At 43.2% G+C, this 26040-nt stretch overlaps 1 protein-coding gene across 2 annotated transcripts; it reads right to left on the bottom strand.

Moving 5' to 3' along the window:
• Positions 1-1235: 1235 nt before the first annotated feature.
• Positions 1236-22034, bottom strand: LOC109870857 (protein HEG). Of its 2 annotated transcripts, none has more exons than XM_020461533.2 (14): positions 21938-22034; positions 12840-14270; positions 11565-12677; positions 11253-11369; positions 10311-10448; positions 9045-9148; positions 7466-7521; positions 7091-7251; positions 6179-6313; positions 5604-5646; positions 5464-5501; positions 5198-5285; positions 4829-5006; positions 1236-3578 (listed from the first exon to the last, which is right to left on the bottom strand). In XM_020461533.2, the coding sequence occupies exons 1-14, from the start codon at positions 21954-21956 to the stop codon at positions 3435-3437; spliced, it is 3765 nt and encodes a 1254-aa protein (XP_020317122.2). In that variant the 5' UTR covers positions 21957-22034; the 3' UTR covers positions 1236-3434. The 2 variants fall into 2 exon arrangements, with proteins under 2 accessions (XP_020317122.2, XP_020317121.2); XM_020461532.2 differs by having other exon boundaries at positions 21491-22005.
• Between the last annotated feature and the right edge of the window lie 4006 nt (positions 22035-26040).

Here is a 26040-nt window from a genome sequence, read left to right as displayed (position 1 = left end):
CTGTATGAAATAGCTCTATTTTCATGTGACCTGCCATATCAGGCATTGGCACTTGGATTGAACCCAGTGCTATGCTCAGATTACATGACAATACAGCTCTTTGGCCATGCACACCAGGGATCGGTTTGGTGTCGAAAAACGGAAGCATATGCAGAAAAGTACTTCATGCCTACGGGAAAATATGGTCGTGGATCTTTGATGTTATGGGGCTATTTTACTTGCACTGGTCCTGGGGCCCTTGTTAAGGACAACAGCATCATGAACTTAACCAAGTGCCAGGACATTTTAGTCAAAAACCTGGTTTCCTCTGTCAGGAGGCTGACACTTGGTCCAAAGAGTGTCTTCCAGCAAGACAATAATACCTAACACTAATCAAAATCCACAAAGAAATTGTTAATTGACCACAGAATCAACATTTTGCAATGGTCATCTTAGTCTCCTGACTTGTGGTGTGAATTGAAGAGGGCCGTCCATAAACACAGATGAAGGATATCAAGGATCTGGAAAGATTCTGCATGGAGGAATGGTCTAAGATCCCTCCCAATCTCATACAACATTTGAGAAAAGGCTGTGTCCTTATCCTTGCAAGGGGAGGGTGCTAGAGTTTTGACCTCTTATCTTTTTTTAAATTTGTTTTATTACTTCATAAACAAAATCTCTTTCTCTGAACAATTGTATTAGCATAAAATACTATGATTTCCCAATTTTGTTGAGCAAACAATATAGCTCAGTATTTGCATTACATATTTTATACAGTCTTTTTTGCTCATTTTTATCAAGAGTGCCAATAATTATGGACAGGCTATAATAATAGCCAAGGCTACAGAGGATAATTGGTAGCTCAAGAAATCAATGAAGTTCCACAGAGCACAAAGGAAGTCGAGAAATCCCTGCGGGATTCCCTGTGATGACCCTCATCTGACTGTGTAGTGGATTGGCAGGGGCATGGGCTGGTGGGAATTTTTACACCATATTTCTTATACCAAATCAAATCAAATCAAGACATAGCCCACATCACTATGAGATGAACACATGAAGTCTGTATTCATAAACCGACTCAGAATAGGATTGCTTATATATATATATATATATACATTATAATCTAAAAGGCAGAACTGATCCTAGATCAGCCCTCCTACTCTCAGATGCTTTACAAATATGGGCCCTGAGCTTGAGTGTGATCATGCAAACATAACTTCCCCCAATGATCACATTTAAAGAGTCAACAGACAGGCAATTGTACAGAATGTTCTTTTATTTATTAAATATGCATGTCTGACTAAAACGCCAGAGGTAATAGACCATTCATATTAGAAGGAAAACAACAAAGATATAAAAGGGTACTCTATCTACAAATATAGTACATCTCTATGCAAACCATAAATGAGAGCTGACACTTAGCATGTTTATTGAACTGAATGAATCCAAGATTCACACACATACGCACAGTCTTGTACAACGAACCATGTGAGGACACACAATTCAGTCCCATTCAAAATCCTATTCTCCCTAACCCTAACCCGTACCCTAATCTTAACCCTAACCTGAAAATCAAACCTTAAACCTAACCCGTAGCTCCTAATCCTAACCCTAAACCTAATTCTAACCCTAACACTAATTCTAACCTTAACCCTAAACCCCCTTGAAATAGCATTTGACCTTGTTGGGACCAACAAAATATCCCCAGTTAGTCAAATGTGGGTTCCCACAAGTATAGTTAAACACATCCACACATCCACACACGCGTCCACTCACACGCACGCACACACAGCCTTTTGTGTTCCAAACTTCAGATGTTTGTCCCTACAGAACAGGGTGGGGTATGAGTCCCTCTGACAATGCAACATGTTGAAAATGTCTTCATACATTTTTAACTGTTGAAATACATTCAATAAATTACAAAAACTGTTGTACTGTTCCGATCGACAGACAGCAGCTTGACCATCATTCAATGTGTCATAGGAAACCACTTTGGTGCATCTATTCTTCATCTGACAAATACAGTACATTGATTTTCCATCTGACATGTCGTTAAATATCTTTACACAATGTAACAATACTTGACACACACAAAACAGGTTTTTTGCAGCATTCTCTTTTCAACCTGCTTTTTCAGTACACACACACACACACACACACACACACACACACACACACACACACACACACACATACACACAGACACACACACACACACACACACACACACACACACACACACACACACACACACACACACACATACACACAGACACACACACACACACATACACACAGACACACACACACTTTGCAGAACAGACAGACATGCATCCACATATTATGAATACATGGTATACACCGTAACTTTTATCATTTATGGATTGCTTTTATTATTGCTTTTGACATACGATCAAATCATATGATCAAATTTGCACTGATCAAATCAGTGTGAAGTGTTTTTGGTGCACTTAATCATGGATGTGGTTGACTGGAGACCAGGCAGTGGTAGCCTGCGTGCCAGTGTGTTTATGCTACCATGCCAACTCCTTATCACTCATTGCCATGTTTGGCTTGACAAGGACAGCAATGGAGTATGCAAGAGCACAAACAAATCTGGGACCAGGCTAAAGCCTAATTTACACCTTCCACTTCTGAGCTGTCCGCTTGGTCCACTCAAACAAAATTATGCAAAATCGAATGTCCACTCCTGTCCGTTCGGACACTTTGCCAAGGAGGTGCGCAGATGCGGACCTTGTGTGGACGCTGAAGTGAAGTAGAAGGTGTGTAAATTAGGCTTATGGCAGTGGCGGAGTTGGCTGGTGAGGCAGGGCCAGAGGTGGAGTTGGCTGGCTAGGCAGGGCAAGAGGCGGAGTTGGCTGGTGAGGCAGGGCAAGAGGCGGAGTTGGCTGGTGAGGCAGGGCCAGAGGTGGAGTTGGCTGGGTAGGCAGGGCAAGAGGCGGAGTTGGCTGGCTAGGCAGGGCCAGAGGCAGAGTTGGCTGGTGAGGCAGGGCCAGATGCAAAGTTGGCTGGTGAGGCAGGGCCAGAAGAGGAGTTGGCTGGCGAGGCAGGGCCAGAGGCGGAGTTGGCTGGCGAGGCAGGGCCAGATGCAAAGTTGGCTGGCGAGGCAGGGCCAGAGGCGGAGTTGGCTGGTGAGGCAGGGCCAGAGGCGGAGTTGGCTGGCTAAGCAGGGCCAGAGGCGGAGTTGGCTGGCTAGGCAAGGCCAGAGGCGGAGTTGGCTGGCTAGGCAGGGCCAGAGGCCGAGTTGGCTGACTAGGCAGGGCCAGAGGCCGAGTTGGCTGACTAGGCAGGACCAGAGGCGGAGTTGGCTGGCTAGGCAGGACCAGAGGCGGAGTTGGCTGGCTAGGCAGGGCCAGAGGCGGAGTTGGCTGGCTAGGCAGGGCCAGAGGTGGGGTTGGCTGGCTAGGCAGGACCAGAGGCGGGGTAGCTGGGCGTCAGAAGTAGTCCCGACGTCGTGAGTCGTCGTTAATGAATGAAGGGTTCCATTGGGCGGGATAGATACAGGAGTGACGGGAGCCTGGCAGGCCAGAGAACGGGTAGAGGCCGTTACGCTCTAGGTCAGAGTTACGTAACGCAGGCTGCAACACAGATATGGGGTGGTCAGTATCAACGGGGGGGGGGAGAGAAAGAGAGCGGTGTAGGCTAATCCTTACCTGCTATGGTGGACCAAAAATAACAAAAAATAGTGGCCCTTCTGTCTAATTGGTTTGTCTATTGTCTTCTAGAGAATTGCTATGTTTATGTGTTAACATTGTGTTTTGTTTCTTTATGTACCGCTAGATGTCTGTGCTTATAGAGAATAGATGTTTATACATAGAGTACATAGACGTATACTGTATGTACAGAGTAGTAGTTTCTATATGTACAGAGTAGTAGGTTGTATATGTACAGAGTAGTAGTTTCTATATGTACAGTGTAGTAGTTTCTATATGTACAGAGTAGTAGTTTCTATATGTACAGAGTAGTAGTTTCTATACATACAGAGTAGTAGTTTCTATATGTACAGTGTAGTAGTTTCTATATGTACAGAGTAGTAGTTTCTATATGTACAGAGTAGTAGTTTCTATATGTACAGAGTAGTAGTTTCTATATGTACAGTGTAGTAGTTTCTATATGTACAGTGTAGTAGTTTCTATATGTACAGAGTAGTAGTTTCTATATGTACAGAGTAGTAGTTTCTATATGTACAGAGTAGTAGTTTCTATATGTACAGTGTAGTAGTTTCTATATGTACAGTGTAGTAGTTTCTATATGTACAGAGTAGTAGATTCTATATGTACAGTGTAGTAGTTTCTATATGTACAGAGTTGTAGGTAGTATATGTACAGAGTAGTAGTTTCTATATGTACAGTGTAGTAGTTTCTATATGTACAGAGTAGTAGTTTCTATATGTACAGAGTATAGTTTCTATATGTACAGAGTAGTAGAATCTATATGTACAGAGTAGTAGATTCTATATGTACAGTGTAGTAGTTTCTATATGTACAGAATTGTAGGTAGTATATGTACAGAGTAGTAGTTTCTATATGTACAGAGTAAAGTTTCTATATGTACAGAGTAGTAGAATCTATATGTACAGAGTAAAGTTTCTATATGTACAGAGTAGTAGAATCTATATGTACAGAGTAGTAGAATCTATATGTACAGAGTTGTAGGTAGTATATGTACAGAGTTGTAGGTAGTATATGTACAGAGTAGTAGTTTCTATATGTACAGAGTATAGTTTCTATATGTACAGAGTAGTAGAATCTATATGTACAGAGTAGTAGAATCTATATGTACAGAGTAGTAGATTCTATATGTACAGAGTAGTAGTGTCTATACATACAGAGTAGTAGATGTCTGTCATTTGTAGCAGGTTCTTGGTGCTACCGTTCTCCTGCATCTCGATGGCCTCTCTCCCCCACTCCATAGAAACACGGTTACTCTTTGGGAACTCTGCGTACGGCGACATTTGAAAATCGCCACTTTTGAAAATGATCTTGTTGATGTCATTCTTGTCTTTCCTGTAAAAAAAATATTATAAGTTCACTCAATTATTTTATAAACACTTATAACAGTTATTACAAATTGTGTGGTCAATTACATTTTTCTAATATGGCACAACATTGACTGAGAATAAGGAATTAGTGGTTGTCCTCTTACTACTGTGTTATTAAATGGTTATAACTACAGCAATAGTGTCATGGAATCGTACTTGCAGCAGGTGACAATGAGAGCGATGATGAGAACAAGGAGTAGGGCACCCCCTACTGGCGATACCACCACAGCTATCAGCTTGTAGACTAGAAGACAAAATGTTATGATTAAACTGGAGGTCTACGCTGTGACTGTGAGTGCAGAAAGAATAACCATGACAACAACTAAGGAGTTAAGTGATTCAAATGTTGTCTTGATTCTCCATTATATCTTTTTCTCACACTTCTTAAATTATCATTTAAGTCATTAAAGTCTCCTACTTACAATTTCCACAGTTGAATCCTCCAAATCCAAATGTGCACCTGAAAGATATAAACAACCAAATATAAGACCAAAAAATCATTGATAACATGTATTAATGGAATGGTCCAGTGGATTAGATGATAAGGGTTGTCACTGCTTACCTGACACAGGTTCCATTGACCCGTTTCAGACCATCACCGCATTCTGTAAGATGTCATTTTACAATCATTTCAAAGCAACAACATTTTTGTTTTATAATACATTTTCTTTTCAAAAAGCTGCCTGCTAAAATGAAATGAAAATAAATAAAGTAAATTTGACATAAGATATGTTTGACCGAGGCTGGGTCATATTCACGAGGCACCAAATGAAGAAAACGCACTGAAACCCCGCAGGGACTACGTGTTTTTTGTTTTGCATTGCAAAACGTTTTGCTATGGTATGCTTTAACGTCTGCTTGCTCCACCCTTCCAGGCCTCACCTAGACAAGATGAAAGACTACCCTCCACCTTATCCTCGTTTCAGGCCTCACCTAGACAAGATGGAAGACTACCCTCCACCTTATCCTCGTTTCAGGCCTCACCTTAGCAAGATGGAAGACTACCCTCCACCTTATCCTCGTTTCAGGCCTCACCTAGACAAGATGTAGGACTACCCTCCACCTTATCCTCGTTTCAGGCCTCACCTAGACAAGATGTAGGACTACTCTCCACCTTATCCTCGTTTCAGGCCTCACCTAGGCAGGACTGGTCCTCAGGGTTGAGTTTGAAGTACCCTGGTTGACACTGGCAGTAGGCTGTCCCATTGGAGTCGACACAGAAGGAACGCTCTAGGTGACACTGGGTGTTCTGGGCCAGACACAGACTCTCAACTGAGGGGCAGAGATAGGAGAGGGGTAGATTAGGATGGCTGTAGCAGGGTCAGGTATGAAATGTAAAACATGCTAATGTTTGACGTTCATCGTTTTTTTGGCTAGAAAATGCTAAAGTTAGCAGATGGTGGCAGTGACGGCGTACACATATCCAATGCATGGATTGAATTCTGCCTTTGCCCCCCCCCCACAGGCTGCTTAGAAGGTAACAAAACAAATATGTCATTTTGAAATTAGGATGAACTAATCCTTTAAGACTGGGATTAGGGGAAAGAGATGAGGATGGGTAATGAAGCTGAGGGTGAAAGAAGGGAAGACAGTGGATGGAGGAAGTTGAGAGAGGAAGATGGAGGTAAGAGAGTGCTGTTAACCGTGATAGGAGCACTGGTGAGTGACCACCACTCTGCTGTGTCCAGCAGTGCTGTTACAGTTGTTCAGAGACATCTGTATGCTGTCGCCGTTATAGTCATTCAGGGTAAGAGTTAGGGTTAGAGTAAAGAGGAGAGGATTGGTCATGAAGACAAGGGAGGAGGACTGAGGATGATGAATGGAGGAAGACGAGCGGGGCGACAGGTAGCCTAGTGGTTAAGAGTGCTGGGTAATTAACCGAAAGGTCACTGGTTCAAATCCCTGAGTTGACTAGATAAAAAATAAACGGATGTGCCCATGAGCAAGGCACTTAACCCCAACTGTAGGTCGCTCTGGATACAAGCATCTGCTAAATGACAAAAAAAATAAATGAGAGCACATGACAGAGGGATGTAGAGAGTGCTGTACCTTGATAGGAGAGCTGGTGAGTGATCACCACTCTGCAGTGTCCAGCAGTGCTGTTACAGTTGTTCAGAGACATCTGTATGCTGTCGTAGACCTCAGAGCTGGTCACGTCAGCAGAGAGGGAGAACATGTTGACAGCAGAGATATGAACTCCGTCTTCCCCTCTGGAACACACACACATGACAGCAAACTTGATTTAAAGTCCATTTAAATCCCAAAAAGCGTCAGAGTTGTTGTTCTATTGAACATCCATTACAATAAAGTCCTTTTAAATGTATCAAGAGTGTATTGGTATTGCTTGATTTTTTATTACACTTTACATGCAATGTTGTCATGCATGTTGTGCAAAGACAATCTTATGGGGGAGAAGAAACTCACTTTTTACTCAAAGTAGAGCGCCGGTAACCATGCAGAATTGATAATGAGGCATTGAGCTGTAAAAAAAAATAAAAAAGAGTGAAAAAAGAGGGGGGTCTAAATATTATTAGTTGGGCATGATCACGTGTAATTATTTATAATACATTAACTATGTCTTCCTTACATTCCTAATACATCTATCAAATTGATTGAACAGGCTTGCTGCATCATTACAACAAATACACAATAGACAATGTCAGTGATAGTCATTCCTCTCTCCACACTAGGGTTGCAAAACTCCCGGTAATCTAGCAAACATACCAACATTCTTGAGAGATTCCAAAATTACTGGTTACAGGGAATATTCTGGGATGTATACAGGGAATATTCAGGGATGTATGCAGGGAATATTCAGGGATGCATATAGGGAATATTCAGGGATGCATACAGGGAATATTCTGGGATGTATACAGGGAATATTCTGGGATGTATACAGGGAATATTCTGTGATGTATACAGGGAATATTCAGGGATGTATACAGGGAATATTCAGGAAGGTAAACAGGGAATATTCAGGGATGTATACAGGGAATATTCAGGAAGGTAAACAGGGAATATTCAGGGATGTATACAGGGAATATTCTGGGATGTATACAGGGAATATTCTGGGATGTATACAGGGAATATTCTGTGATGTATACAGGGAATATTCAGGGATGTATACAGGGAATATTCAGGAAGGTATGCAGGGAATATTCTGGGATGTATACAGGGAATATTCTGGGATGTATACAGGGAATATTCTGGGATGTATACAGGGAATATTCAGGAAGGTAAACAGGGAATATTCTGTGATGTATACAGGGAATATTCAGGGATGTATACAGGGAATATTCTGGGATGTATACAGGGAATATTCTGTGATGTATACAGGGAATATTCAGGGATGTATACAGGGAATATTCAGGAAGGTATGCAGGGAATATTCTGGGATGTATACAGGGAATATTCTGGGATGTATACAGGGAATATTCTGGGATGTATCTAGGGAATATTCAGGGATGTATACAGGGAATATTGAGGGATGTATACAGGGAATATTCTGGTATGTATACAGGGAATATTCAGGAAGGTATACAGGGAATATTCTGTGATGTATACAGGGAATATTCAGGGATGTATACAGGGAATATTCAGGAAGGTATGCAGGGAATATTCTGGGATGTATACAGGGAATATTCTGGGATGTATACAGGGAATATTCTGTGATGTATACAGGGAATATTCAGGGATGTATACAGGGAATATTCAGGAAGGTATGCAGGGAATATTCTGGGATGTATACAGGGAATATTCTGGGATGTATACAGGGAATATTCTGGGATGTATCTAGGGAATATTCAGGGATGTATACAGGGAATATTGAGGGATGTATACAGGGAATATTCTGGTATGTATACAGGGAATATTCAGGAAGGTATACAGGGAATATTCTGGTATGTATACAGGGAATATTCAGGAAGGTATACAGGGAATATTCAGGAAGGTATACAGGGAATATTCCCTCCTTCTGCAACTCCCAGCCTGTCCCTGTCCTTACCAGCTGGTTGATCTCTCTCTGGATCTCATGCAGTGTGGCGCTCCGGGAGAGCAGTGGGTCATAGTGAGAGTTGTTGACACTGAACGTCCCCAAGAAGGTTTTTGCTGTAGAGGTAAACAGACACTGTGGTTAACTAAGGTTCAAGACTGTCTCTAAAGTTTACAGTCATTTCTTTCAACTAATGAAATATAGCTAACCCTTTATTGAGAATGAATACATCAATAAGATTAGTAGTGTCTTATCTTATCCTAATAACATAACCCAAGGTCCCCCAACTGGCAAGCCCTGCATCGAATTTGCCCCACGGGAGGTTTAATTATTTGTTCCAAAGTATTCTGACGCATAATAGAGAGAAACGTGATCGTATACAAATGTAAGCAAGGTTGGAAATCATGTTTTAGTAAAATATTATATCTGTTTGGGCTAATAGCAGTCAATTTGCAGTCTACAAATTATTTGTAATTATGTTCCACCCCCCAATCATCTTGTTATGAAAAAACATCTCCAATCTAGTTGATGATGCCTGACATAACCTATATAACATACATAACCTATAACATAACCTGATCAACCACACAAGCCACGGCCTGTTCACCTCGCTATCATCCAGAAGGATCAAAGCTGGGACTGACAGACTGAAAAACAGCTTCTATCTCAAGGCCATCAGACTGTTCAATAGCCATCACTAGCTGGCTTCCACCCGGTTACTCAACCCTGCATCTTAGAGGCTGCTGCCCCATATACATAGACTTGGAATCACTGGCCACTTTAATAATGGAACACTAGTCACTTTAATAATGTTTAAATAATGTTTACATACCGCTTTACTCATCTCATATGTATGTATATACTGTATTCTATTCTACTGTATTTTAGTCATTGCCACTCCGACGTTGCTCGACCTAATATTCATATATTTATTAATTCCATTCTTTTAGACGTGTGTGTATTGTTATGAATTGTTAGATACTACTGCACTGTTGGAGCTAGGAACACACGCATTTAGCTACACCCACAATTGCATCTGCTAAATATGTGTATGTGACCAATCAAATTTGATTTGATTTGATCTAATATTACCTAAACAAGGCCCTACATATTGTTTATATTGTCATGTGATATGAGACTTGTAAATAAAGCGTGTATGTTTAGTTGTATGTAGTGCAACTGGCTTACTTTAACATCACCCCAAAAATAAAGAGCTACATTTTTATCGTCATATGAGACCGTAAACAAAGGCTGTATGTACTGTTTGTTAAGCCGTACCTCGCGTGCAGTCTCGTCCGTTCTCAATGTCAAGGCCCAGGGGACACTCGCAGCTGAAGGAGCCCCTGGTGTTAACACACGTAGAGTCACTGGGACATGGGCCCGAGGGGCCGGGGCCAATCTCACACTCATCCACATCTGGACACAGCAGAGACAGAGGACAGAGAGGGCAGTGTGAACATAGAGGACAAGATGACTATAGTGAATACAATCAGCAATATAAAGACCTTTTCACATCTGGACAAACAAAGCAACACAGATACATAGACAGAGGACAAGGACAGAGGACAGCTGACAGAGGACAGATGACAGAGATCAGTTACACAAAACTGCACAAAACTTGAATCATTAAACCCTCACTAAAACTCTCTGGGGTCCTGGGCCAAGAGACTTGGGGCTCTATAGCTGCTGCATTAGGCATCCATCTCGCTATGGGTTGTATACAGGTTGTTCACACCTCTGTTACTCGGCCAGGTTGCTAGGGTCACCTAGACTCAATCATGGACACTCTTAATGACAGTTGTGGTTGCTTTGCGTGATGTATTGTTGTCTCTACCTTCTTGCCCTTTGTGCTGTTGTCTGTGCCCAATAATGTTTGTACCATATTTTGTGCTGCTACCATGTTGTGCTGCTGCCATAGAAAGAGGAGTGGGAGGCCCCGGTGCACAACTGAGCAAGAGGACAAGTACATTAGAGTGTCTATTTTGAGAAACAGACGCCTCACAAGTCCTCAACTGGCAGCTTCGTGAAATAGTACCCGCAAAACACCAGTCTCAACGTCAACAGGGAAGAGGCGACTCCAGGCCTTCTAGGCAGAGTTGCAAAGAAAAAGTCATATCTCAGACTGGCCAATAAAAATAAAAGATTAAGATTGGCAAAAGAACACAAACACTGGACAGAGGAACTCTGCCTAGAAGGCTGGGAATGATAGGTTGAACTCACCCTCATTGCAGCTAGGTCCTGTCCATGCTGACAGACAGTAACAGGTGAATTCCCTCCCTCCATAGGTCTCTCCACACTCACCTCCGTTCAGACAGGGGTTGGATTCACAGGCACTACCTAAAGAAGAGAGATGGATTCAGACTGATGTACTGCATCTCATATCAATGCAGTTCATAGATTTTCTTAATTGTTCCAAACAACAGTCATTAGGCTTTGGGAATACACACATCTTAATTCCACGTTTCCAGCTAAATTCAGGGAAAAACTAACTTTAGCAGAATAAAAGTTTTAAAAGATATATTGTTGACAAACCTGGTGTCTGAGATGTAGATCTGATGTCCATTGGAGCTGCGGTCACTTCTACCTCAGTGGTCCCCCTGTCAGTGTGTTTCCCTGTAGTGTGCAGTTCCACTGTGCTCCTGGTGGTGGTGCTGTGGCTGTAGGAAGAGGAGGCTGTAGTAGTAGTGGTGTTGATGTCCTGGCCGCTGTAGGGCGTGGTGTTCCCCGGTGTGGCCGTGCTGGTCTCCAAGTGCAAGGTGGTTACATCGGTGAAGCTGGTGACGTCGGTGAAGCTCACCCCTGTTGAGGGCTCCTGGGTCTGGGTCTGAAGTGTAGCTGGGCGCAGGGGGGTTGAAGCCGAGGTCTGGAGACCCAGAGTGGTCTCAGTGGTAATGGTGGTAGGGATGGTGGTGGGTTGAGTCTGGGCTTCGACGGAGGTGGTGCTAAGCTGAACCATCCTTGTCGTAACCAGAGGGGGTGTCAGTGTGGTGCTGGTTGCCGTAGTAAATCTGTAGGTCTCCTCCTCAGTGACCTGTGACGTCATCGTAACGGTAACGGATGTGGTGGACATCAGGACCTCTGTGGTCACCGCCGGCGATGGCTGCTCTGTCTTGGGGACAAAGGGAGGCTGGCTTGAGATGAACCGGGACAGGGAGTCGTCCAGGGCGGTGGAACTTTCTCGTAGCGTTGGGTGAGCAGTAGTTAGAGCCAGACCTATGATGGTAGGTGTGTCCTCTGTGTGGAGTGATGTGACTCCTTCTGTCTCACCCTGGCCCCCCTGGGTGCTGAGGGCACCTGTGGAGGACTCTGTGGAAGTGCCAGACCCGTTGACCATGATGGAGGGAGTATCTCTATCTCCTCCCTGAGAGGTGTTGGTGCTGGGATGACTGGGTCCTTCTGAAAACAGGAAGGGGGGCTGTGAAGAATCAGGGACCCCATCTTCTGTCTGGGACGTCCTGCCTCTGGAAGGCTGACTGGAGTCTGTTGTGTCTGTGTCCTGTCTGCTGTGGTTATCAGCCACGCTGAGAGGGGGGGTGGAGTAGGGGGTTCCCTCCGAAATCAGAGAGGTGAGGTCCTGCTGTTGGGTCACATTGGGGGGTTCAGTCAGCGGGTTGGTCCCTCTGGAGGACAAACCACCAGGCCTCTCTGTTTAGAATAAGTAGAAGAAGAGGGAGAAGAAGATTATTTTTTGTCCATTTACAACATGAGAAATGGAAATTTGTATTTTGCATATCCCATTCTCCCCGGTAGACATATACATACTGTATATACATATACACAAAGAGGGAATTTCAGAAGGTTGTTTACCTTGTGAAGAGTTGGTGTTGGAGTGGGGGTGAGAGTCAGACCCAGATGTAGTGTCATGCCCATGGTCAGGTCCAGTGGAGGGTATCCTGTCGGTGACATCCCCAGCCCCGGCATCGGTGCGGCTGGTCGGGAGGCCCAAGGTGGAGTCCTTAGGGTACATGGAGGTGCTGTTGGAGCTCACAGACAGTAAGGTCCTCTCTCCCGCTCGACTCATAGTGGAGGAGATGTAGGTGCGGTCGGTGTGGACAGGGATGGGGAGAGCCATGGTTCCTAGGTCGGTCCACTGTTCCTGCCTGAGAGTATCTGTTGACTGTCCTTGGCCGAGACCCACGGTGCCTTGGTTTGTGGAGTGGTCCTCTCTGAGACCCATGGTGCCACGGATTGTGGACTGGTCCTCGCTGCGGCCCACGGTGCCTCGGTTTGTGGACTGGTCCTCTCTGAGGCCCACAGTGCCTTGGTTTGTGGACTGGTCCTCGCTGAGACCCATGGTGCTTTGGGTTGTGGATTGGTCCTCTCTGAGATCCACAGTACCTCGGTTTGTGGACTGGTCCTCTCTGAGACCCATGGTGCCTCGGGTTGTGGGCTGGTCCTCGCTGAGACCCACGGTGCCTCGGTTTGTGGACTGGTCCTCTCTGAGACCCACAGTACCTCGGTTTGTGGACTGGTCCTCTCTGAGGCCCTCAGTGCCTTGGTTTGTGGACTGGTCCTCTCTGAGACCCACGGTGCCTCGGTTTGTGGACTGGTCCTCTCTGAGACCCACAGTACCTCGGTTTGTGGACTGGTCCTCTCTGAGGCCCTCAGTGCCTTGGTTTGTGGACTGGTCCTCACTGAGACCCATGGTGCCTTGGATATTGGACTGGTCCTCTCTGAGCCCCACAGTAGCTTGGTTTGTGGACTGGTCCCCTCTGAGGCCCTCAGTGCCTTGGTTTGTGGACTGGTCCTCACTGAGACCCATGGTGCCCCGGTTTGTGGACTGGTCCTCTCTGAGACCCACAGTACCCCGGTTTGTGGACTGGTCCTCTCTGAGGCCCTCAATACCTTGGTTCATGGACTGGTTCTCGCTGAGACCCACGGTGCCTTGGGTTGTGGATTGGTCTTCTCTGAGATCCACAGTACCTCGGTTTGTGGACTGGTCCCCTCTGAGATTGCTGTCAGCATCAGGGCTGTCCTGAGGTGGTCTGGCTTCCGTAACAGACACAGACTTAAGTTCTACTGAGCGTTTTGTTTCAGTCAAAGCCCTGAGCTGTGCTGGGAGCCCAGAGTAGGCCTCTGGTAGGTGGTCTGGTGTTAGTCTGGTCTTGTCCTCCCACTGTGTGGTAGCCTCTGTAGACACTACAATGGTAGAGCTCCTCTGCTCTGTCGACAAACCAAGGGTTCCTTCTGATGTCCAACTGGTTGAGCCCGAGGAGAGACGTATGTTTTGTTCAGTGGCTGAAGAATAAATATATAAATACAATTCAAAAAGGATGACAGGTATGTGTTTTCTGTATTCAAGGAAAGCTATGTGAAACATAGGCCTACATAAAAAGTTGGGAAGAAAGACACCCAAAACAAAAACCTAAATGTCTGGACCACCAGATGGCCCCAGAGAGGTTGTATCTTGCTTCAAACTCTAAAAGGGAAGATGTCAGGAGTTGCTGCCTGCAGCTGTTCTGATTTTGGGTGGAGAACAATTGGCAGCCAGGCCTGTCTACCCTAACAAAAGCCTGGGCCCTAAATATGGAGGTGACTCTGGCCTTTGGGACTTTGCCATTTCCTTCCTTAAGCTGACATAGCAGAAGCCATAGATGTTATAATACTGTCAAACTGCAGACGTTGTTTGGGTTCATATTGAAGCAGAGTTTGCTCTCTGGCTCACAGTTTTATGGGGCTTTTTGAAAACAGTCAGCTAGTATTTTTTAAACCTCCCACTTTGTGGTGGATGTGTCAATGTGTAGTTCATACATGCATAATCTATATGCAGAATTACGGTTTTACCTCAATTAGCCACGAAATCCCTAGTTTGAAAGTGACCGTTATTTGGAAGATGTGCGCTGCCATCTTGCCTACATGTACCCCTATTTGGACAGCCCTCTAGCAATTTGCCATTTAAGTGACAGTTAGCAAGACACACACACAGTAGAGCGAGAGAGAGAGAGAGAGAGATCAATGACAGGGTGCACATATGTGACTCATTTCAGGAAACTGGGCGTATGTCGAGAGTCACTAATTGACAGGAGATCCATTTGAACGTAAACTATTATTTATTTATCAAAATGTGTTTTTTGGCAGAAATGCCTTCTGGAACATGTGAACTTTCATGTGCCTTAATAACAAACTTGTATGCCATCTATAAACGAATAAAATGGTTAAATTATGAGCCAAGTTGGTTTAGCCATGGAAAAAGTAAGGAACCTTCCCGCTAGCCATGATTGACAGAGATAATGGATGGGCTGGACATGCCGGCAGATGGGTTCGGAATGGTCTGCCATGTAGCATGCTTCTGTCTATAACATGAGCTGGTCAGTATTTGTAGATAATCCTTTCTAACACTGCTTTTTTTAAGATATCAAAGTGTTGCTCTCCACTTTCTGGAGGACCGAGTTTTGAAATCAGTGGAAGGCCCGGTGGAATTAGAGTATGATAGCTAAGAAGATGGAGAAAATTCTGGTCTTTGATTGCAAATATGCAGTGGGAGTCGAAAAGAGAACACAGAAAGCTGTATAAAACACCTGTCTCCGGATTACATCTTCAAACTAAGGGCAACCATGGCATCCGCGACAGAGAGGGAGAAACGTCCATACATGTATACAGGTAAGACAGTCTAGCTAGCTACATTTTCAGATATTACACATTTCAAATGTTGTCAGAAAATAATTTTCATTTCAAGTTAAAGCATACTGTTAGGTAGCTAGCTAACATCAGCTGTATGGCTCGCTAGCTAACGTTACGTGTATGATCTGTGACAACGCTCTGAGGTTATGGACACCCAGGGTGCACTCTGGCACTCCAGATTTAATTAATTAATACACCTGTAGTATAAACCAGCCTTTAGTCTTGAAATCTTTGGTTGATTATTACATGGCCTCACATGTGAATCCTTAAAGAGATGGGCGGGGCTAAGGCTTAAGAGGGTAAAAACGATGCAAAATGGCTGTAGACAAAGAAGAGCTCTCCAGTAGGTTTACAAAAATATTCAAGGGCCATTTTCTCAAAAGTGAGGTTACAGGTTTATCAACTTTCAAAGCAGAATTACATTCCCATTGTTCCTCAACTGTAGTGTATGATATGCCATTTTCTAGCTCTGTCTCTACTTTTATCCAATGTAAAACATAAGACCGAATCAAGCTGGTCGGTCACATATATACACATTTGTGACGTAGTACACAGGTTTTGGGGACTAAAGGCTAAAAAGTATACAAATCTCATTTAAATCTAACAATTAATTGGTATGTTCATTGCTTTATTTTTTTCCAATTAAGTTTCCATTTGTAAAGATACATGACTAGGCCTCCTACTACTAAGATATGGTAGTTCTAGGCCTCCTATTACTAAAATATGGCAATTCTAGGCCTACTACTACTAAGATATGTCAGTTCTAGGCCTACTACTACTAAGATATAGCAGTTCTAGGCCTCCTATTACTAAAATATGGTAGTTCTAGGCCTCATACTACTAAGATATGGTAGTAGTTATTGGCCTACATGTGAAGATGACACATGTAGGCTATTTCATGGTATGAGAACAAAACAGACACCCCGGGTGTGGTGTGTTCCTGTCCGTATCACCACTACTACTAGGGCCTACAAACTCCACCTAGGCCTAAAGCTGGGTTTATAGATGGTCTGGGGCCTGAAATCTCCAACCCTCTACTCTGTGGCAGCCTGCCTGTTTGTCTGCCTGTCTGTCAGCCTGGCACTTCTCCACTAACTCAACACTGCTGCTGGGGAGCTTTGGAACAATAACCTACTGCCACTGCCAAGGAAGAGCGCTGTCTGTGCTAGATAACATCCTGAATGTAACACATAGCAATGACACAGTCAAACAGTCAGGCTGTCAGACAGTATGCAGATAGCGGGAAGAAGAGTACAGCAACGGTACAGTCATTCCACAGAGAGAGAGACCTAGGATGCGTCCCAAATGGCACCGTATTCCCTATATAGTGCACTACTTTTGACCAGAGATGTACAGTACCATCAGAAAGTATTCATAGCCCTGGACTTATTCCACATTTTGTTGTGTTACATACAGCCTGAATTCAAAAGTCATTAAATATATTGTATCACACATCTACACACAATACCCCATAATGACCAAATTAAAACACGTTTTTAGAAATAAACAATTCACACCCCTGAGTCAAAACATGTTAGAATCACCTTGGGCAGCAATAACAGCTGTGAGTCTTTAAGTCTCTAAGACCTTTGCACACCTGGATTGTATTATATTTGCCCATAAAATAAAGGTTAAATACATTAAATGAATATTATTTTCAAAATTCTTCAAGCTCTGTCAAATTGGTTGTTGATCATTGCTAGAAAAACATTTTCAAGTCTTGCCATAGATTTTCAAGCAGATTTAAGTCAAAACTATAACTCGGCCACTCAGGAACATTCACTGTCTTCTTGTTTTAGTTATTGTCCCGCTGAAAGGTGCATTAATCTCCTAGTGTCTTGTGGAAATCTACGATTTTGCCTTTAAGTTTATTTTTTATCCTGAAAAACTCCCCAAGCATACCCATAACATTACTCAGTAATGTGTTGTATTGGACTTTCCCCAAACATAACACTTTGTATTCAGGACAAAAAGTGAATTGCTTTGAAACATTTATGTTACGGTATTACTTTAGTGCCTTGTCGCAAACAGGATGCATGTTTTGGAATATTTTATTCTGTAGAGGCTTCCTTCTTTTCACTCTGTCAATTAGTTTCGTTTTGTGGAGTAACTACAATGTTGTTGATCCATCCTCAGATTTCTCCTATCACAGCCATTAAACTCTGTAACTGTTTTAAAGTCATCATTGGCCTCATGGTGAAATCCCTGAGCGGTTTCCTTCCTCTCTGGCAGCTGAGTTAGGAAGGACGCCTGTATTTTTGTAGTGACTGTGTGTACTGATACACCATCCAAAGTGTAATGAATAACTTCACCATGCTCAAAGGGATATTAGATGTCTGCTTTTTAAATGTTTACCCATCAACCAATAGGTTCCCTTCTTTCCGAGGATCTGGAAAACCTACCTGGTCTTTGTGGTTGAATTTCCATTTGAAATTCACTGCTCAGCTGAGGGACCTTACAAATAATTGTAGGTGTGGGGTACAGAGATGAGGTATTAATTCAAAAATCATGTTAAATAAAATTATTGCACACAGTGTGTTCAAGTAACTTATTATGTGACTTGTTAAGCAAGTTTTTACTCCTGAAATTATTTAAGATTGCCATAACAAAGGGGTTGAGTACTTATTGACTCAAGACATTTCAGCTTTTCATTTTTAATGAATTTGTAGACATTTCTAAAAACATAATTTCACTTTGACATTATGGGGTATTGTGTCTAGGTGTCAAATGTCTAGGTGATGCGGGTAAGGCGGAGTCAGGCGCAGGACACAAAGATGAGTAATAACCGTTACTTTACTCAAAAACAATATTCCATAAAGGAGACAAAATAATCCAGGTCACAAAATGACACAACTTGACAATAACAAACACGCACAAAACAAACAATGACAATGATTATGGAATGGAAACCAGGTGTGTATAATGAAGACAAAACAAATCGAAAATGAAACATGGATCGGTGGTGACGCGAAAACCGGTGACGTCCACCGCCGAGCGCTGCCCGAACAAGGAGAGGGACGAACGTCGGCGGAAGTCGTGACACTTGGCCAGTAACGCAAAAATCTCAATTGAATCCATTTCAAATTCAGGCTGTAACACAACACAATGTGGATAAGGTCAAGGGGTGTGAATACTTTCTGAAGGCACTGTATGGGCCCTGGTCAAAAGTAGTGCAATATATAGGGAATATGGTTTCATTTGTGACACACTCTTAGAGAATTAGGCCATTTTCCTCTAAACTAAAGCTCTCTGGATGGAGTCCACTGGCCTAACTGGCTGGCTTAGCCCTGCATTCAGTATACTGTAATCAAAAGCAGACTGGAATGGAGCACTATTGGTGCTGGCAGGACCAAGAAGTTAGCTTTTGTGTGTTTAGTTATTTTTATTTTTTTTACTTCTGTGGCTCCCAGTTCATGATGATGATGAAATGGCTTCTGTCCCAAATGGCACCCTATTCTCTTTATAGTGCATATATACCGAATTTCCATGGAGACTTACCGCCACACCAGTGAGTTGCCAGTGTTTAATGTTAATACAAACTCTAGTGTAATTGTGTTTCCATAGCTAGGGCTGACAGTAAAGGCGTCCACATGCTTCCCAGCCGAAAACGGTTGGAAAAGTTTGTGCATATATTATGATGACATTTTGTGACATTTTTGTTCGTTTTGGACTTCAGTGAGGGTTTTTTCGGCTGTTCGTGCAGAGACATTTTTTTCTGGAGGCAAGCCGAAGTTCGGAGCCGAAGTCTACGTCCCTTCGTAGGTAATTGGTCAACAGTAGGGATTCTTCAATAAAGTCTTTGTTGTCATTCAATGAGATATGACTCATTTTCATGCACATTATTTTCATTGCGTAATACTGCACCAAACATTGCGCGATTAAAATCTTATTGGCCAAAATTCATGACAGATTTCTTGAGTTATCTTAGATTAATTCTGACTATTTTGAGGAAGTGTATACTGGCTACGACGTCTCAAAAGTGACAAACAGTATTATTGCCACTTTTTTCAAATGTTTCAAGTGAAGATCTTTTAAGGGAGTATGTGAGCACACTCTTTCGGTTCGGCTAGCCGAGTTTTGTCGAGGCCCAGCTGAACCGATGCATGCAGAATCAACAACCTCTGCATAATCATAACAAATGCTTTGTGAAAAGGTGTTAAAGGTCACAGTCAGTCAGTGTTATGTAAATGCTGGCTGAAAAGTATCAGTGGCCTGGCTTTGGCCCCAGGTGAAAGCAGGTCTGCCGGAGCCATGGCCCAGTGAAACAGAGGTGCCGGCCCCCGTAGATGGAAACAGAAAATTCTGAGCCTTCTGTGTAAAACACTGGGGTAAATCCTGTATGGAAATGCATCATAACTTTTGACCGGGCTCTGGTCCTATTCCCTGGTCCCATTCCCTACATAGTGCACTACTTTTGACCAGCGTTTCAGGGCAAGCCATAAAGGTCCAGACTCAGACCTCTTGACAGTGACTTATAAAGTGGATGTGATAGTTGCCCATAGTATGTTGGCTGGAGTACATCTGTGACATCACACCTTCCCTGATCTAAAGCCAACTGTCACTCACGGAGTGGCTCTTGCTCTGCTGGCTAAAACGGTTGGCTTTGAGTTCTGTAGGCTTAGTGCATGTTGTTGTGCAGATGATTGCTGGTTTGCGCCCTGTTCGCCACAGAAGAGAATGCACTCTGTTACACTTCTATATGGAGAGATGACACTCTTCACCTTCTGGAAAAGCGGAAAATGTACCTCTCTCACAAACTCCAATGCAGACTGAAGCATTCTTCCGGTAAAGGCCTGAGAGACATTGTGGTTATCCCAGCTGTTGCCACCGATGTAGTGATTGAGAAGGGACAACGAGAACTGGACTTGAGCCAGCAACCCTGCAGGTAATAGGCAAGCACACTGCCCCCTGTGCCATAAAGGTTCAGACGTCTTGGCAGTGGCTGTAGTACGCTTACAAGGAAGCTATAATAACTAATGAACAATTATTCACCGAAAGAGTTAACACTTTCTCCACATGTAGTCACTGGCAATACCTCATAAGAATTTATTGAGGTAGACAACATTTCTTGCAGAGTCCTGAAACATGAGTCAACAAATACATTGATTGGTTTGAAAGGTATACCTTGGAAGTTGTTCAATTCTACTTTAGGCTATCAGCTGCCTATGATATTTTAGTATAATGACTCAAATGATCACTATGATGAATTATACTATTATAAGAAGACCTTATTATGGCTTAGATAAGGCTACATCAAATGTCCATAGGCATATAAATGAATGACAGGGGACAAGGCCAGTTGATTTTCTTTGAGGGGATGCCTGCACTAGATTACAAGAAAATAACCCACCAAAACCATCAAACAGGAGGGGGAAACATGGTTAGAAGCTTGTGTCAGTGTGGAAAAACCACCAGGTTCAGGTGGGGAATTCCAAGTACAATTCTGATAGCCCACAGATATGGCCTTATATAACCTAGTCATTTAGTAAGTTAAATGTTGGTTTCTGACTGTCAGCAAATTACGCAATCATTGTATCCATATTTTAATTGTATCCATGTTTTTTCTTATTTTGTTCTGGGGTTATCAGCCTAAATGCCGTTATTTTAAATTAGTCCAAGTGGACCCAAGGAATGTTGATCAAGAATCATATAAACATGTAATAAACCATCCGTTATAGCTTCTACATACAATGATCAAATCATGACTGAGGTTTAAATATTGTCACTCTGCGCGACCCTTGCCACATAACGGGATGGGACAGTGTGTAGAACTCTTGTCCCGTTTTCGAAGCCCAAGGGTGCACTCTTCCATATGTCTGTACCATACTGCACCTTACCTAATTTGTCTTCACTCAACGCCCGTGTCTCACTCTCATCGGAATGCCTGACTCTGTGGTGGAGTTCTGTTCCAGATGATGGTGATGATACCTCCCTAAAGTCCGTAGAAGTTGCCGGAGTAGTAAACAAGTATTTTGGTAAGGCAGTTATGGCAGTTATTTCTTCAGCGTTAGTAACCCGGGGAGAGAAGTATACCCCTGTTACCAGTGCCCTATCCATATCGTTGCTGCTGGAGGTGTAAATCCACGCATTGAGGGGTCTCAGAACGACCAAGAGGACCAACAGAGAAAGACGGGTTAGGACTACGTGACTCAAATAGCAGGTTTCCATAATCATAACGACCCGAAAACCGCGGCGGGTAGGCGTATATTCCAAACAAGTAGCAGCGAAGTGCCCACAGCCACCATCAGAAACTATATTTTTCAAAAATGTATAATTTTAAATACCTTCGGAGACCCTAAACATCAGTTGATCCGATGAATTTTAATACGTTTGCAGACCGTGAAGTGGTGCAGTGGTGCTGGAAACAGAAGCCTGTTATCACATCATAGGCGCCAAGCTCCTCCCACACACATCAGCGATAGTGGTTTCCACCCAATTCCGCCCTGGTAGGCTGAGGTTCCGCGGGATGTGGGCTATTGTTACACTCAACTAGACTTCAGAATATCAAGAATCTCTGAATCTGGTATTTTGCTGTGATTTCTTCAGTGTAAGATACTATAGTAGACTTTACATGCATGCCCACAAGTGTGGAGTGCAAACCTCTCAGATGAAATGTCGACTTGATATTTCTGCAAATGTTACATTGTTGCTAGTGAACAAAGTTCCAAATGGTTACAGTTGCTTGCAATGGGGACATCCCCAACCACACAGCTACGTACAAGCAGATGAAGAAAGACATTCTAATGAGGTCAAACAGATTGGAAGTAAACATTCCATGGATTGCCTCACTCAGTCACAGAGACCTGTAAAAATCCATATCAATCATATTTATTTAGAAAACCCTTTTTACAAAGTGCTACACAGAAACCCAGCCTAAAACCCCAAACAGCAAGCAATGCAGATGTAGAAGCACTCCCTTGATCACAGTAGAGTAGAATTTCATCTTTCAGTCTGACAGATTATAATCTGTCTATAAGGCCTAGAATGAGACATTACCTTAGCCTCGTCCCAGATCTGTCAAGTGCTGTTTTGCCAACTCCTGTGGTCATTGTCGCGAGTTGTTAAGACAGCTAAACAGATCTTGGACCAGGCTACTGTGGTCTGTGATGGGACCAGCCATCCAGAGGTTTGATGATCAGTTGAGTTGTAGGTGTGTCATCTTTTCTGGTTCAATAAAAGAAGACTGGTGGTAGCGGTACGGAGAGCTAAAGTCCAGGTTTATTCCCTCAGCTGCCTAGTTTCCATGCCGACTCCTGACAGAGAGAGTGTCACGAAAATCTGGTCCTGAGGAAGCTCACCCCTGAAGGAAAGGACATTAGAATAGAATTAGAAAGTCATCTGATTAATCCGGTTAAATACATCAGTAACACGTTAATGTAAGTCTTCTAGTAGGCTATGATGCTTTATTATTTGTTCTAAGCATAAATTATGAGCGTTTGTAATGTAGGCAATTGTGCAAGGTACTCATGACACAAACAGTTTACTTAAAGCTTGCAGGTGTGATGCTTTATTACTACTTTATAATGTATTGGTTCTTTCTACTCATGACCAGCTCAACATAAATGGCAGGCCTATGACGCTTCTACAAACATACTGCACTACAATATGGATGTATCCTAAATGGCACCCTATTCCCTATACAGTACAGTACTTTTGACCATAGCCCTACGGGTCCTGGTCAAAAGTAGTGCTCTATATAGGGAATAGGGTGTCATTTGAGATGCAACCAATGTCAGTAACTCCCTACTCTGAACCCAGAACCAGTGGTAAACAGCTCCAGAGGCTACTGCAGTGAGTACTGTATCACAAGCAAGCAGCTGACCTGACCTTGTGCAGGGAAAGATACGGTTGTTTCAGGGCTCTTGGTTGTTTTCGCTGCTCAGAGCTGATATTGTACGAGTTCCTGAACATTTCCTGAACTTGGTTACAAAGACGTTGATTTCACTGCTTCAGTCTGCTCTATTTCATACATGATTGCATATAGCAATGATCTACATACTTGGTCTTCAAGACGTCATGAATGAATATCATACAGTTAGAAAGCTGAATACATGAGATTACAAGATTTGGAGTGAAGCTTTATTCCTTCCCAAGCTACTCAGGGTGGTCCTAACCGATCTGAATAAGCTTAAACCAGCTGCAGCCCCTGTAGGTAGATTCACAAAACATACTGTCATTTAATATATTACTATTTTTAATATATTATAAACCATACATTTCAACACTAAACTTGAGTTAAGATGTGTCACTCTTTGCCACTCCAGAATAAAAATCTACTCCTCTGATATACAGTAGGAGATCTTTGTGTGACCTGTAAAATATGAAAACCATCTCACTACCCATGATACCTGTGGTACAAGTGGTGCCCATGTGTGATCTACAGTATGCCTCTGTCACAGTCTTGAGATAGGGAAGTAAGCAGGGCATTGTTTGCCTGGCGACCCAGAATCCTTACTACGGCCAAGCGCTAGGCCACGCCGAAGGTTGTTGCATAGACCCACTGAATGACAAACATAATCAGGATGGAACATAATGGACAGGGGGAAAACATGAGTAAATCAAGAAAATACATCTAGATACAAAAGGGCAGAGGTGTGATACTACATGTTCAACTGGCTTACACCAATCAGTGCAATCTAGTGGTTGCAGAATTTGGCATAGAAAGAATCAGACATTGGTTGGAGATAGAGAGTGAGAGAAACACCTTCGCAAGGTATTCAGACCCCTTGACGTTTTCCACCTTTTGTTAAGTTACATCCTTATTCTAAAATTTAGTACATCGTTTTTTTCCCTCATTAATCTACCCCATGAAGACAAAGCAAAAACAGGTTTTAAAATATAAAACTGATATATCAAGTATTAGACCCTTTAGTCAGTACTTTGTTGAAGCACCTTTGGCAGCGATTACAGTCTTGAGTCTTCTTGGGTATGACGCTACCAGCTTGTCACACCTGTATTTGGGGAGTTTCTCCCATTCTTCTGTGCAGATCCTCTCAAGTTTTGTCAGGGTGGATGGGGAGCATTGCTGCACAGCTATTTTCAGAGATGCTCGATCGGGTTCAAGTCCAGGCTCTGGCTGGGCCACTCAATGACATTCATAGACTTGTCCCAAAGCCACTCCTGCATTGTCTTGGCTGTGTGTGCTTAAGGTCATTGTCATGTTGGAAGGTGAACCTTTGCCCCAGTCTGAGGTCCTGTGCGCTCTGGAGCAGGTTTTCATCAAGGATCTTTCTGTAATTTGCTCCATTCATCTTTCCCTCGATCCTGACTAGTCTCCCAGTCCCTGCTGCTGAAAACATCCCCACAGCATGATGCTGCTGCCACCATGCTTCACCGTAGGGATGGTGCCAGGTTTCCTCCAGGTGTGACACTTGGCATTCAGGCCAAAGAGTTCAATCTTGGTTTCATCAGACCAGAGAATCTTGTTTCTCATGATCTGAGAGTCTTTAGGTACCTTTTGGCCAACTTCAAGCGAGAGGTCATGTGCCTTTTACCGAGGAGTGACTTCCGTCTGGCCACTCTAACATAAAGGCCTAATTGGTGGAGTGCTGCAGACATGGTTGTCCTTCTGGAAGGTTCTCCCATCTCCATGGAGGGACTCCTCTTGGTCACCTCCCTGACCAAGACCCTTCTCCCCCGATTCTTGGTGGTTCCAAACTTCTTTGATTTAAGAATGACGTAGGCCATTGTGTTCTTGGGGACTTTTGATAATGCAAAATGTTTTGGTACCATTTCCCAGATCTGTGCATCGACACAATCCTGTCTCAGCTCTACGGACAAGTCCTTTGACCTCATGGCTTGGTTCTTGCTCTGACATACACTGTCAATTGTGCGAACTCATACAGTGCCTTGCGAAAGTATTCGGCCCCCTTGAACTTTGCGACCTTTTGCCACATTTCAGGCTTCAAACATAATAATAATTTTGCACGCCCAATTTTTCCGTTTTTGATTTGTTAAAAAAGTTTGAAATATCCAATAAATGTCGTTCCACTTCATGATTGTGTCCCACTTGTTGATTCTTCACAAAAAAATACAGTTTTATATCTTTATGTTTGAAGCCTGAAATGTGGCAAAAGGTCGCAAAGTTCAAGGGGGCCGAATACTTTCGCAAGGCACTGTATAGACAGGTGTGTGCCTTTCCAAATAATGCCCAATCAATTGAATTTACCATAGGTGGACTCCAGTCAAGTTGTGGAAACATTTCAAGGATAATCAATTGAAACAGGAAACACCTGAGCTCAATTTTGAGTCTCATAGCAAAGGGTCTGAATATTTATGTAAGAAGGGTATTTCTGTTTTATTTGTTTGTAAATTTGCAAACATTTCTAAAAACCTGTTTCTGCTTTGTCATTATGGGGTATTGTGTGTAGATTGCTGAGGAAATTGT

Source organism: Oncorhynchus kisutch, linkage group LG26 (assembly GCF_002021735.2).
Source record: "Oncorhynchus kisutch isolate 150728-3 linkage group LG26, Okis_V2, whole genome shotgun sequence".
NCBI classification, from domain to species: domain Eukaryota; kingdom Metazoa; phylum Chordata; class Actinopteri; order Salmoniformes; family Salmonidae; genus Oncorhynchus; species Oncorhynchus kisutch.
This window is presented reverse-complemented; position numbering and strand designations above follow the sequence as displayed.

Bases quoted from the DNA above. Each gene is read 5' to 3' on its own strand.
- LOC109870857 (XM_020461532.2), bottom strand. From the start codon at position 21,827: ATGATTATGGAAACCTGCTATTTGAGTCACGTAGTCCTAACCCGTCTT. The intron at 11,370-11,564 runs GTTTGTCAACAA...TCTCTTCTTTAG, and splicing joins ATCTACATCTCAGACACCAG to GTAGTGCCTGTGAATCCAAC. The intron at 3,579-4,828 runs GTATGTATAGAC...TCTGTGTTGCAG, and splicing joins TGACAGACATCTACTACTCT to CCTGCGTTACGTAACTCTGA.